We start from the raw sequence: 11,935 nt of genomic DNA on the forward strand, positions 1-11,935 counted from the left end.
ATCTTTTGCCTGTAATTCCTGCGTAATGTATGTCCTCTTTGTCTTGTTACCTAATTGTCATTTCTGATCATGGTCTTTAATTACCGATTATGGTGTGTGATCAGTTGGCCTGTGATGACCTATTACGGCTTTTGATAAGGCCTTAAGTACCTATTATGGCCAGTGGTCACTGTCTGTGATTACCGATTATGGCCTGTGGTTATTGATTATGTTTTTTTTTTATTTGCGAGTATGGCCTGAGGTCACTACGGCCTATGATTACCGATTATGCCCTCCGATTGCGGATTATGACCTATGATTACCGATTACGACCTGTGATTACGGATTACGGCCTGCGATTACGACCTGTGATTACGGATTACGGCCTGCGTTTTCGGATTACAACCTGCGAATACGACCTGTGATTACGGATTACGACCTGCGATTACGACCTGTGATTACGGATTACGACCTGTGATTACGGATTACGGCCCACGATTACGACTTGTGATTATGGATTACGGCCTACGATTACCGATTACGACCTGAGATGACGGATTACGGCCTACGATTACCGATTACGACCTGTGTTTACGGATTACGGCCCACGTTTACCGATTACGACCTGTGATTACGGATTACGGCCTACGATTACCGATTACGACATGTGATTACGGATTATGATCCACGGTTACCGATTACGGCCTGTGATTGCTGTTTATGGTTTGTAAATTCCGATTACGGCCTGTGGACTTGATTATAACTATTGATTTATTTCTACGGATAGCGTTAACTACCGGTTATGTCCTGCGTGACCTCTAATAATGATCTTTGATTGCCAGTTACAGTCTTAGATTACATATTGTGACCCTTGACTACCCGAATGGCTTTGAATTACTGATTATTGCCTCTGTTTACCTATTACTGTCTCTGATTACTTATTTTCCTATGTTTTCTGGTTGTGTTTTACAACTACTACCTTCAAACCAAGGCCAACCTAGGATGTTATGTCACTACCTTATGATACTTATCAATTAGGAAAACTACTATGGCTTGCATAACGTGATGATGACAGTAGTATTGGACTTATCGGTAAATATCTAGCAGCGCATCTGGAAACGTTTAGTGTGTTTAGTTACAATAGAGATAGTATCTCTGGTTTTTTAGTGCGATTTAACCCTAATTTGTATATTGGATAGTAAATCCTGGTGATTTCAATAATATTGTACAAGTTTGTTAATCACGTAAGGACTTTTGCTGTTGAAAAAATGCATCCCGATGGTTTGAAGTTAGCAATATAATCTCAGTTTGGATTTTGTATGACATCTGAAAATTTTATGATTCTACTCAGCTAATAAAGCTATTTTACCCCTAAATATTCACTTGGATGTAAGAAACTTATTGTTACTTTTGAAAATAAAAACCTTTTACATATCCATTGAGATTACAAGGTATATCATGGACTAGAACTGTACATATATACCATGACCTTGAACTGTTATATGTATATCTTGTTCTGAAACTGTTCAACATATACCACTCTCTAGAGCGTATACCTTGAAACTGTTATATGTATACCAAATGTCTGGAACTGTTAAACGTTTGGTCTGGAACGGTTACATGTGCGTATGCGTTTACCGAATGCGTGTCTTAAATTCTATTTTGTACCTTAATTTTTTGTTACTGACAAAGTTGATGGGTCACAACAGTTGCTTTAGCTCATAATAGGATATTCCATAACTTTGACTTGGTAAAAACATTGAGTATTCGATAGAAATACGTCATTTAGATCAGCGCAATTTGTTGGCGGCTCACATAAAGTACAACAAATTTAAAGAAAAAAAACTGGTGACAACTTTAACATGGGGATAGAATGTATACAGGCTCCTCTATTTTTAACCCATGCTGTAAATACATAATGTGATTGTAATTTCTTCCATTTGTTTTGATTTTCTGTTTGTATTTTGTTGTTATTTCATCACCAGCATGGCAACCCATAAAGCCCATGTTAATATTTTAATTTCAAATCCATTTTTTGTGCTTATATTTGAGCCTATTTTAATTTTTAAAGGGATTCTGCACTTCTACAGGAAAATATCTTTCCAATGGTATGCGTAGATTTTTCCTGTGATGCACACGTGCTGAGAAAAAAAAAGTTTAAAATAAACATGCCTGTTTATTAATATATAGACAGATTAATGAGCCATAACAGTTACACGTCCTGTTAAGAGGGATATTGTGATTACTCATCGTACACTCATATTTGGGTTAACACATAGTGGTGTCACTATCTTAACGAATTTCTTCTAACTCCTAGTAGGCCGTCCCCTGTTGAGTTTGGAGGTAGCATGTAACTGAATAATATGTTAACATTATTTTAATGTTTTGCAGGCTTTTTTATAACCTGTCCCAAGGCTTTTTTTCACTATGTACTTAGTTAACTTCAATAAATAATATATGCCATATAGGTACATTATGTATGAAACAAAAATTAGAGGGGTTTACAATAATATTATGCATTATAAATTAAATTTTCCTTAAATCCCCTAATATGCCATTAAAAATACACTTTTCTTCTAACTTTGATTGATAAAAATTAACTGAAGGCTACCTAATCAGAAAATAACTCATTAACTTTCGGGTTAAGAGAAACCACTATAATGACCAAAAATGTGTAGTTTTCAAATATAAGTTGTTATCTTTCTGAGCCTAACTTCAATCGTAAGTCACACATTCTATAGTAGTCTATTGTATAACATTAAAATAAGTTTAGGTGACCCAGTTTCCACACCACGGTAAGCTGTTAGGCTAGGCCGTAGGGTCCCAGCGCGTTCTTTTTGTTAACCCAGAGCTTCACCAAGAGTCCTAACCTCTGGGGGTAGGCTGCTTCAACCATTGCAGCCTGTGATGAAAATTATTACAGATTTGCTACATCTCAATTTTGATTCTTTGACTAATGTAAAGGGTTATTTACACAGTGAAGCCTTTCAATTAACCCTTTTTGCCACTGACAAAGGATATTTTATATGATTTTTTTGTCTCTGTCAACCCGTTCATTTTAAAAGTCATCAGGCCATTTACTAAGCGTACCGTTCATTTTAGCCTACGACATTTCATTTACTAAGAATGACAGAGATTTTATAATTTTTTGTCAGATTATAGTCTGAGATGAGAGGGAAATTAGGTGTCATGGAGGATAACGCAATGTTTTACGATTTTTAGGTCAACCTCCGGCCCCAGGACTTATGGGTTTTAAGCCTGCCTGTTGGGCATCACACACATAGGGAGGATTACGCAATGTTTTACGGTTTTTAGGCCAACCTCCAGCCCCTGGACTTATGGATTTTAAGCCTGCCTGTTGGGCAAGTACACACACACACACAAGGAAACACCTCAAACTATAATCCGTTTTTTAATAAGGAACATCTCTAGTAGATGACCATCTACAAAATCACTATTTACATCTTGATATGAAATGACATTGTCCTACTTTACTTGTAAAGTTTTGGATTCCAAGAACTTTTAATATTTGCATACTTGAGCATCCACCAAGGTTGACAGCCAATTACAGAAGAAAGTATTGGAAGATTTTTTTCTCTGTATATACTATGATAACAAATCATAAAAGCTTCATATTGGATAGGGTTTGAGACTATCCTTTCACTGTGTGAAACCAGGTTAAGCATTATACAGCCGGTCCAGATTACCTGGTTGACACCGTATAATGCCCTCTCCCTTATTTATGAAGCTTATTTACAAATTTACACCTTGAACTTGCTTTAGGCTTGGACATTTGAGAGCTAGTTACTGAGGCTTTCAAAATGACGCTCACCCCTCCACACATGGTTTACGAGCCTTTTAGTCAGCCGCGCCAGTGACCATCATACATGGTTTACAGGCTTTTTAGTCAGCCGTGCCAGTGACCTTCACACATGGTTTACGGGCCTTTTAGTCAGCCGCGCCAGTGACCATCATTCACACATGCACAAGGAGTAGTTCAGGTCCTTTGAGATCTGAACGCCTCAATGTACACTCCCACATACACACCATGGAGTAGCGCCAGATCTGAACGCCTCAATGCTGCTTTCTGTCCTTACATTAGCCATTAAGGGAGAGAATAGACTCAATTACATATTTACTCATTAGGATATGTCATTTTATACCATTAACTGAATGATATTTTTAAGGATGCTTTACTGGCACTGTTTTTTTTATTTAAGGATATAGAATTTTAAGTACAAAGAAATCTGTTAATCTCTAGGAACTTTGCATAGTGACAAGGTTTTGCACTCAGTTCAGAGTTTACTGTACTTAGGAGCCTTACTATAACCAAATGGTAATGTTCCATACTCTCCTTCAAACTTTCTTTTAGGACCTGTGATTTTAAATAATTTGCATTCTGTTATGGAAATGATATCTCTTTGGTTCTTCTTATTCTGTTTTCTGCAATTTCCAAAGTCATATTTACCTCACTCAATACCATTTCTTTTAATTTGTCAAAGTTAACTGTTTTTGAGGTTTTCATATTGAGAGTGAGACCTTTAATTTTACAAACGGGAATCAATGTTTGTTTATTGGTTGACCAGACAAGGTATGCATAGGTTTTTGGCCCTCCAGATACAAATTCTGTAATGTATGACCCGGGTCCATACTCGGTCAACTCATCGGTCATTTCACCGAGATAATCTCCTGTGGGAACTCTATACAAACCGCCCTTATATACATATAGTACAGAATCAGTATCGTAATACAATACTTGACCACCCAGGGAATCTAGATGCTCATAGAGCTTCAATCTCGCTTGTGCAGTGGTGTAAGCTGCCAACACAACATTTACATTTCTCAATGGCTCGCCAACCTCCTCAATATACTCCCAGCTAACAACAACGACCTCGTCATTGACAATCTGTACTCTATTTACATCTATTTCAGGACTTGAAAACATCTTAAATAGTGTTTTTGGATCCCTAACAATTGTAGCTTTGGTCTGATTTTCACGCTGTCCAAATTTTCCCCAAAACGAGTTCAACATGAGTTTAGCCAATGACCTCAAGCCACCATTTTTTACAATTTTGTCTTTTTCCAATTGGACGCCCTCTTTTTGAAAATAATCGTCAATGTATTTGTTTTTGTCCTCATCAGTTTCACACCAACTAGGAAACCCAGACGCTTCCTGTTTCATTTTTAGAAATTTATTTATAAAGTCAGTAAACAATCCCCCATTTTCATATGTGGCTACCTTATACTCCCAAAGTTCAAACATTTCCAAGATAATGTAGCCTTTTTCTACTGCTTTACGAATTTCATCCATTGTCCAGGTTCCTGTTATAACTCTTTCCTCTGTTTGGCACACACAATTATTTTGATTTTGAGTTTCTCCACAAGTCGCGCACAAAACAAACATTAACTTGTCATTCATTTTAGCTGGGAGCACAGGATGGTAAAGATCGCGTGGTGGGAGTACTTTACACTTTAATAGGCCTTCAACATTAAGACCTCTCTGTCTACACTCTCTGTCTCCTACATAGATTGTCGGATGGCCTACAGGGTACTTGCCGTATTTACATACCCAGGGATAGAGAGAGCATACATCAACGTATTCAATAGTTTCCCCTTCGGAGCATTTGTGATACGTTTTGGCATTCCCAGTTCGGCCCCCAAAAAATGCCTGCCTTGGATTCAGGGGTAAATTGTTGAGGATCGGCAACTTGTCTAGATGTTTCAGGTTTTCTGTCTTTTTCAACTGTCTAAATTCGCATTCCCACATTTGTACAACGTTATCGCCCAACTTTGCTATTTTAGATTTGGTCCGTTCATATCGCAAGTGAAGTGAGTCAGATGGGTCCTCCTTTAATGCAACATCACGATCATAGGGAAAGCATTTAGGGCATCCGTGCCAGTAGCAGCCTTGAAATTCATAAATATTTTGACCGTCAAACCCATCTACTTTCATTTTATTGATCTTAACTTCTTTTCCACGGCCAGCGTGTTCAATTCTAATTCCACGTTTCTCCTCTTCCCACGATAGCCACTGTAACGCGACTGCCGACTGAGCGTCTGTAAGCCTATACCCGTTCTTTGGGATCAAACCAATTGTTTTAGGTTTCAAAAAGTTCCTGCGAAAAGCCAAATTGCATGCGCTGGCGATGGTTACTGCTTCAAGAAACGGATCAACATTACACTCTTGCAGGAAAATTGAACGAAACTTTAAACAAGCTTGGGCTAGGATATCAACGTCTGATACACAGTACTCTAGGATTTCTTTCTTAAAGTCAAATGTAAAGTGGTTTGCAACCTGATCATTATACCAATTTTCAAAATCTTTGTGTGATTTTTCAAACATAGATTCTGGACAGTAAAACTCCTTTGCCGGCATAGGGCCCACATAATTTTGATTCTCAAGAGTGTTAAAGAGGTGGGGGAAATAGCCTTTCTTCTTTTCCGGGGGCAGGTCAAAGGCCTTGGGCAGGGCAGCTAGAGGCATAGGGAAGTAACTTAGTGAATCAATAAACCGTACGTTATCGATCTCCATCAAAATTACCTTAGTTCCCCGCATTACAAGTTTTGGAGTGAACTTTGTATCCTCCAGCACATATTTGAGCAAAAATTGAAAATCAAAACCCTGCCCATTGTGAGCAATGACACAGACATCTTTGAACGTTTTACGAACTTGCATCACATAGTTCATGAACTGATAAACTGGATTGGATTTAAAGACTCTTGTACGGTTTTCACATGTAGTGCAACACTTTCCATCAACACACTCATGGCAAAACTGTTGGGACACACACAAATTTACTTTATGGACCTTAGCGTCTGAATCTGAGGGAAGGGACTCATCTTGGCGAGTTTCCAAGTCAAAGAATATAAACAAAAAGTCTTTGGATTTAGGCTTTCTCGTGTCAGGTTTCATATAGCATTTGTGGTTAGGGTCTTCAAATGAACTACAAGGTTTACAGTATACCTCGCCACATTTATGAGGCTTGGACCGATATTTAATCCAGACCAATTTCCCGCAATCGAGACATTTCTTGACATTTTTACATTTATCAATTTCATGTGCAATAAAACATTCCTGGTTTCGATAGGTCATGTTACATTTAGGGCACAGAATACCGCCATGTTCCTCTACACAAGGGGGTGAAATAGTTTGGCACTGTGAGCAGATGTTTGAGCACCGATGCTCTTTTTTATGGTCGTAGGGGACATGGCAAGCTTCACAAAAGTATGCACATGCAAATGCAGCCGTCAAACTGTTAATTACATTGTAGTGACCATTGTGAAACAACAAGTTAATTTTCAACTTGGGGTTCTCTACATTTCCCTCAAAGTAGATATCACGTCCTTTCCTGTCATAGTTGTACACAACAATTTTGTAGTCCCTCAAAAACCCCTGAAATTTTTCTAGTTCTGGAATACCTGCACCATTCTTGGGCATTTCTACTCTAGCACGACGTATGAGCTCTTGTGCTCTATCAGTTTGTCTCTGCCTACGATCTTTACGAATCAGATTATAGTCTGGATCATTTGTTACTTTAGCTATAGCCACCACCAAAGCTCTAGGGAGACACAAGTTGTCCTTATTATTAATGACAACAATTCCTTTCCTTGCTTTACACTCCTCTTCAAAAGTATTGTACATACCCGGACGAACCCTACCTAATCTTCCAGATCCCACAGGGAGGTTAATTCGAGTGCACTCTACTTTAAAAGTGTCCGTAGATTTGATTGTTTCAGAGTTTGACTGTACAATACCCCCAAAAATTTGCCACAATACATCCTCATTAATTTCACTAGCAGGACGAAAATTTACATAGCCAGGTTCCTTAGATTTCAAGTTAAGACTTTGTAGAGTAAACCCCAGTTGATCATTTTCAAATGCTTGCTCTTTCATTTCTCTAACGATTTGACCAAAACCTTGTCTTAGCCAGTCAAATTCACTAGTATTAGGGGGAGGATTTGAAAATTTAAATACTGATTTACTTCCATACAATCTAAATTTATTTACATAGGTCTCATCTTTATGTAAGAATGTCACAGGTTTTACTGCATTATCCAAAGTAGCTGTTTTTCCCAACATGTTGCAAGTATTTAAAAATAGGCCTAAGAAATAAAGAGTCAACTTACGTATGGTACAAGTAAGATCCTAGCACAACACAAAAGGAACAAGAGCAAAAACACGTCCGTCACGATCAAGCTCCTCAATGAGAATGAGGAAAAACACAGTATACTGTGTATATACACGCCAGGGGTGGCACAGGATGTGTGCCTTCTATTCTTAGGATGGGGTTCCCCCTAGGTGGCAGATAGGCTCCCCTTGGCAGGGGACGCATAGGTATGCGCGCGCATCACTTGTGAAAGCTACAAATAGTATAATGGAAACAGTTGTTTCAATTGGCTACTTATAACATGATTTTACAAAATATAGACAATAATTATTTACAAAACACTATAAATTGGTAATATTTATTAAATAGTAGCTATTTTAGCTATAAACTGTTTTTATTGATGTTGATAGGTCGATAACATAAAATGTCAATACATTCATTAACTTTAGCTTTTAATAGAAATTAACAAATGTTAAATATAAAAAAAAAAACATTGACTGGTGGATAGTGGAAGATAAGCTGTATTCAGGAACACAGTAATATTAATTGTAAAATAGCCACTATAAAACATCGTTCTGATGCTTTTTATCTCCATATATTGAACAAAATCTATTTTCATATGCAATACAAGACACTATAAGGTCTTCAATCTTGTCTAACTAACATTAGATGAATATTTATATAGAGTGAGAAATGTCAATTACTGGTTTTCTTTTGTCTTGCTGGTATTTTATCATAAGGTTTATAATACAATATTACACTCAATACAAACTCAAGCTTACAGTGACAGTACACAAAATGCTGAGTCACATAATTAGGCTGAAACATAAAAGTATGAGCTCTGTTGGTCACAAATACTGTTGTCGGATTTTTTGTGCAACGTTGAAGCTGACATAGGTAGATATGTAACGCAAAATAACAGTGTTACGTGTGTTAGAACTATATAAGGGACAATTTGCATAGCTATTACATAATTAATGATACTTCAAAAGGAATGTTAAAAACACCTATAAATAACTTTTTATGAATTTGTATTCGATAATAGCCCGTTTCCATAGCTGAGATCTTCGAAAATCTTAATTTCCATACACCAAAAACAGTGATCAGCTGACTATTCCTGACTTAAACATTACTTTCTCTACATAAATATTACTTTCACTACACAAACAATACTTTGAAAAAGTTACAATCAGCTGAATTTTGCACTAAAATTAATTGTAGACCCTACAGTCGTATTATGTTTAGATAAGTAAAATTAATAGATTACAAAATATTATATATTTTTAAAGTTTGATCAAGTAGTTTTCTCATCGTGATAAAAAGTATAGTTGGCGAGATAGTGTTTTACATGTAAGTTATTAGTGAAATATACTGTAGTTTAAACTCGTAGTATTTATGTTATTACTAGCTATTGCCCGTCTGCTTTGCCCGACATGTTTTTCAGTTTTTATTATGAACCAGATGAAGTTGTGACTCGACATTTTTCACATTATTTTTTGTATAGTACCAATTATTAGTGATTGAATCCATTCTTATACAGCCTAAGCTAATTAGACATATGGAACTACTGAAGTAAAGGGAGAAATTCTTCATTTAAAAATTAACTGCCTCTCTACCAAAATCTTTGAACTACTGCCTCAGGAACAAAATCGGAGTCTATTGTTCTTATTGCAGCTAGATGTTACAAAGATAAATAGATAGAAAAGTTTGTTTTGACATGACCAAACATGTAAACATGTCATCTGATCCCACTGTCATGAATCCATCGCTTTTTATCAAAATCTGTTGAGAATCAGGTGAGTGCACAGGTTTGTTTTAATTTCATCCTGCATTCATTTTGTGAAAAACAAAACTATCACTATTTTACTTTAGATTTTCTAGTGGTAACAACGAGAGGTTTACAATAGGAAAATTGAAACGTTTTTATGAAGTTACTGGTTTTATTCGATCCAGCTGCTGTACCTGTGCTTTGCAATAGAGGAAAAAATAATAGTGCTGCAATCTGTTGGTAAGCCTTTTAACTTTTTTAATGCTATTGAACATCATAGAACCCAATTTGTTGGTTTATTTGAACAGGCATCCATATATATAATACGTGAAGGCGATTTCTACGAAACACTACTCCTCCATTAGTAGTGGACGGATTTTTACAAACAATGTGTCAAAATTAAGTATTTTTGTGTAGACGTCCCCTTCTCTAATTCATGTAATAAAATTCCTCGGGCTTTGCCCCAAAGACCATCTAAATCCCAATGTATTTCTTAATGAAGAAAAGATTTTGTTTACTTAAACAGACGAATAATTTGTATTAATTACAGCTGTTAATAATAAACACATGATACACACAAGAGCGTTCGTTTTCATAGTGAGTTCGTTTTCATTGATTACAAATTATCTTTGAGTTACCACTTTGGAAATTATGATTGTTATTCTTTTTTAAATAACGCTGGTAATACTTTGCAATTGCTCAAATTCGAGCAACAGGTGCACTAGTCAATAATATTCTTTGATTCTTTATAAATATTCTTTCAAAATCCCTGATATATGTACCTTTAAGACGGTTCCAGGTCTAAGCTTTGAAGGTCATCACAGAACTGATGGACTCTATGGCATTCTACATGTATGTTTCATAGCCCTCGGTCCAGCTTTATCACTGCCAAATATACGAATATCCCCTTTTATTACCCCTTTACTGTAGGTTACGTGCAGTTTTTTTTTATTGCACAATACAAGGTTAATCCAACGAGGTAGGTTAAAATTACTAAAATTGATAAAGATATTTTACCTAAATACAACAAAAAGATTTTGAAGAAAGATCACTAACCTATTTGTGATACAATCTACGTGAAATTAGCTAATGTAACAATTTATATCTAATTCATCAACAGCATAAAAACTTATTGGTACTAAGTGAATGCTAACAATTATAAGTTATTTGGTATCCCTTTTTTTGCCTAGGTACCTAATTGTAAAACTTATATATTCATAGCCTTAATTTATACATCTCAAGTTCAACATACAACGTAGCTTTGGATTCATCTTTTGTGCTTTCCTAACATCTACACATCTCTACATTTTATACTCTTTCGGCATATTTAGGTTGTAATTGGCACTAATTGTGTGATCTAGCAGATAAGGGCACAATACCTTAGCTTTTACCCACACTTAAGCATCCACAAGTAAAGTTTATAACTAAATATTAGATATCTATTTCAAGATCCAGAGCGATTTGGTATAATCCTAAGAAAAAAACGTAACACATTACACAAACGCCCAATAGTTACATAGGACATACTTGATATCGGTAACAACACTTACCAACCTGTATGTTACTACACTGTCTATCACGCGAAATTCACCATTTACAAATTTGTTTTCCAAATTATAGTTTTTCAGTGTATTAACAGCCAATTTCTTAAACTTTTCTGCTCGGAAATTTTGTCTTATAACACTATTAACCAAATATAGTAGGATTTCTAAACAAACTCATTTGTTTAAATAACCTAATTATAGTAACATTAAAACTACACGTGAGCAGCTATCAAGAATATGAACAGTGTTATTCAATTTAAAGGTGTAGTCTTAAAGTAAGATGTATCAGAATATAGTAAAAAGTGCTATTCGAGTATCATCAAACAATGTATTGCGATTAATTTAGGGAAATTAAATAATTGTTTCGGAGCTAGCATCTTAATAGCAAGTAGATACCTAATTTACCTAAAACCATATATATGCTCTTAGCATTCTGTTTAATTTTCATAATCGAAGCAAGAGATAACCACATAAAATCAGAGAAATATACTTTAAAATGTTATTGCAAACATTTATTCCTTAGCCAAATATCAACT

The 11,935-nt window shown here is 35.9% G+C and overlaps 1 protein-coding gene across 1 annotated transcript; it reads right to left on the reverse strand.

The window, feature by feature from the left end:
• Positions 1-2,782: 2,782 nt before the first annotated feature.
• LOC128992928 (uncharacterized) lies at positions 2,783-7,873 on the reverse strand. Its single transcript, XM_054416673.1, has 2 exons — positions 4,736-7,873; positions 2,783-2,881 (listed from the first exon to the last, which is right to left on the reverse strand). Exons 1-2 carry the CDS (start codon positions 7,871-7,873, stop codon positions 2,783-2,785), a joined length of 3,237 nt encoding a protein of 1,078 aa, XP_054272648.1.
• Positions 7,874-11,935: the final 4,062 nt, after the last annotated feature.

Source organism: Macrosteles quadrilineatus, unplaced genomic scaffold (genome assembly GCF_028750875.1).
Source record: "Macrosteles quadrilineatus isolate MER2022 unplaced genomic scaffold, UCM_ALF_1.0 Scaffold_4__1_contigs__length_99947679, whole genome shotgun sequence".
Taxonomy (NCBI): Eukaryota; Metazoa; Arthropoda; class Insecta; order Hemiptera; family Cicadellidae; genus Macrosteles; species Macrosteles quadrilineatus.

Bases quoted from the DNA above. Each gene is read 5' to 3' on its own strand.
- LOC128992928 (XM_054416673.1), bottom strand. From the start codon at position 7,873: ATGAAAGAGCAAGCATTTGAAAATGATCAACTGGGGTTTACTCTACAA. The intron at 2,882-4,735 runs GTATTGTATTAC...TTTTCATCACAG, and splicing joins TAGATTCCCTGGGTGGTCAA to GCTGCAATGGTTGAAGCAGC.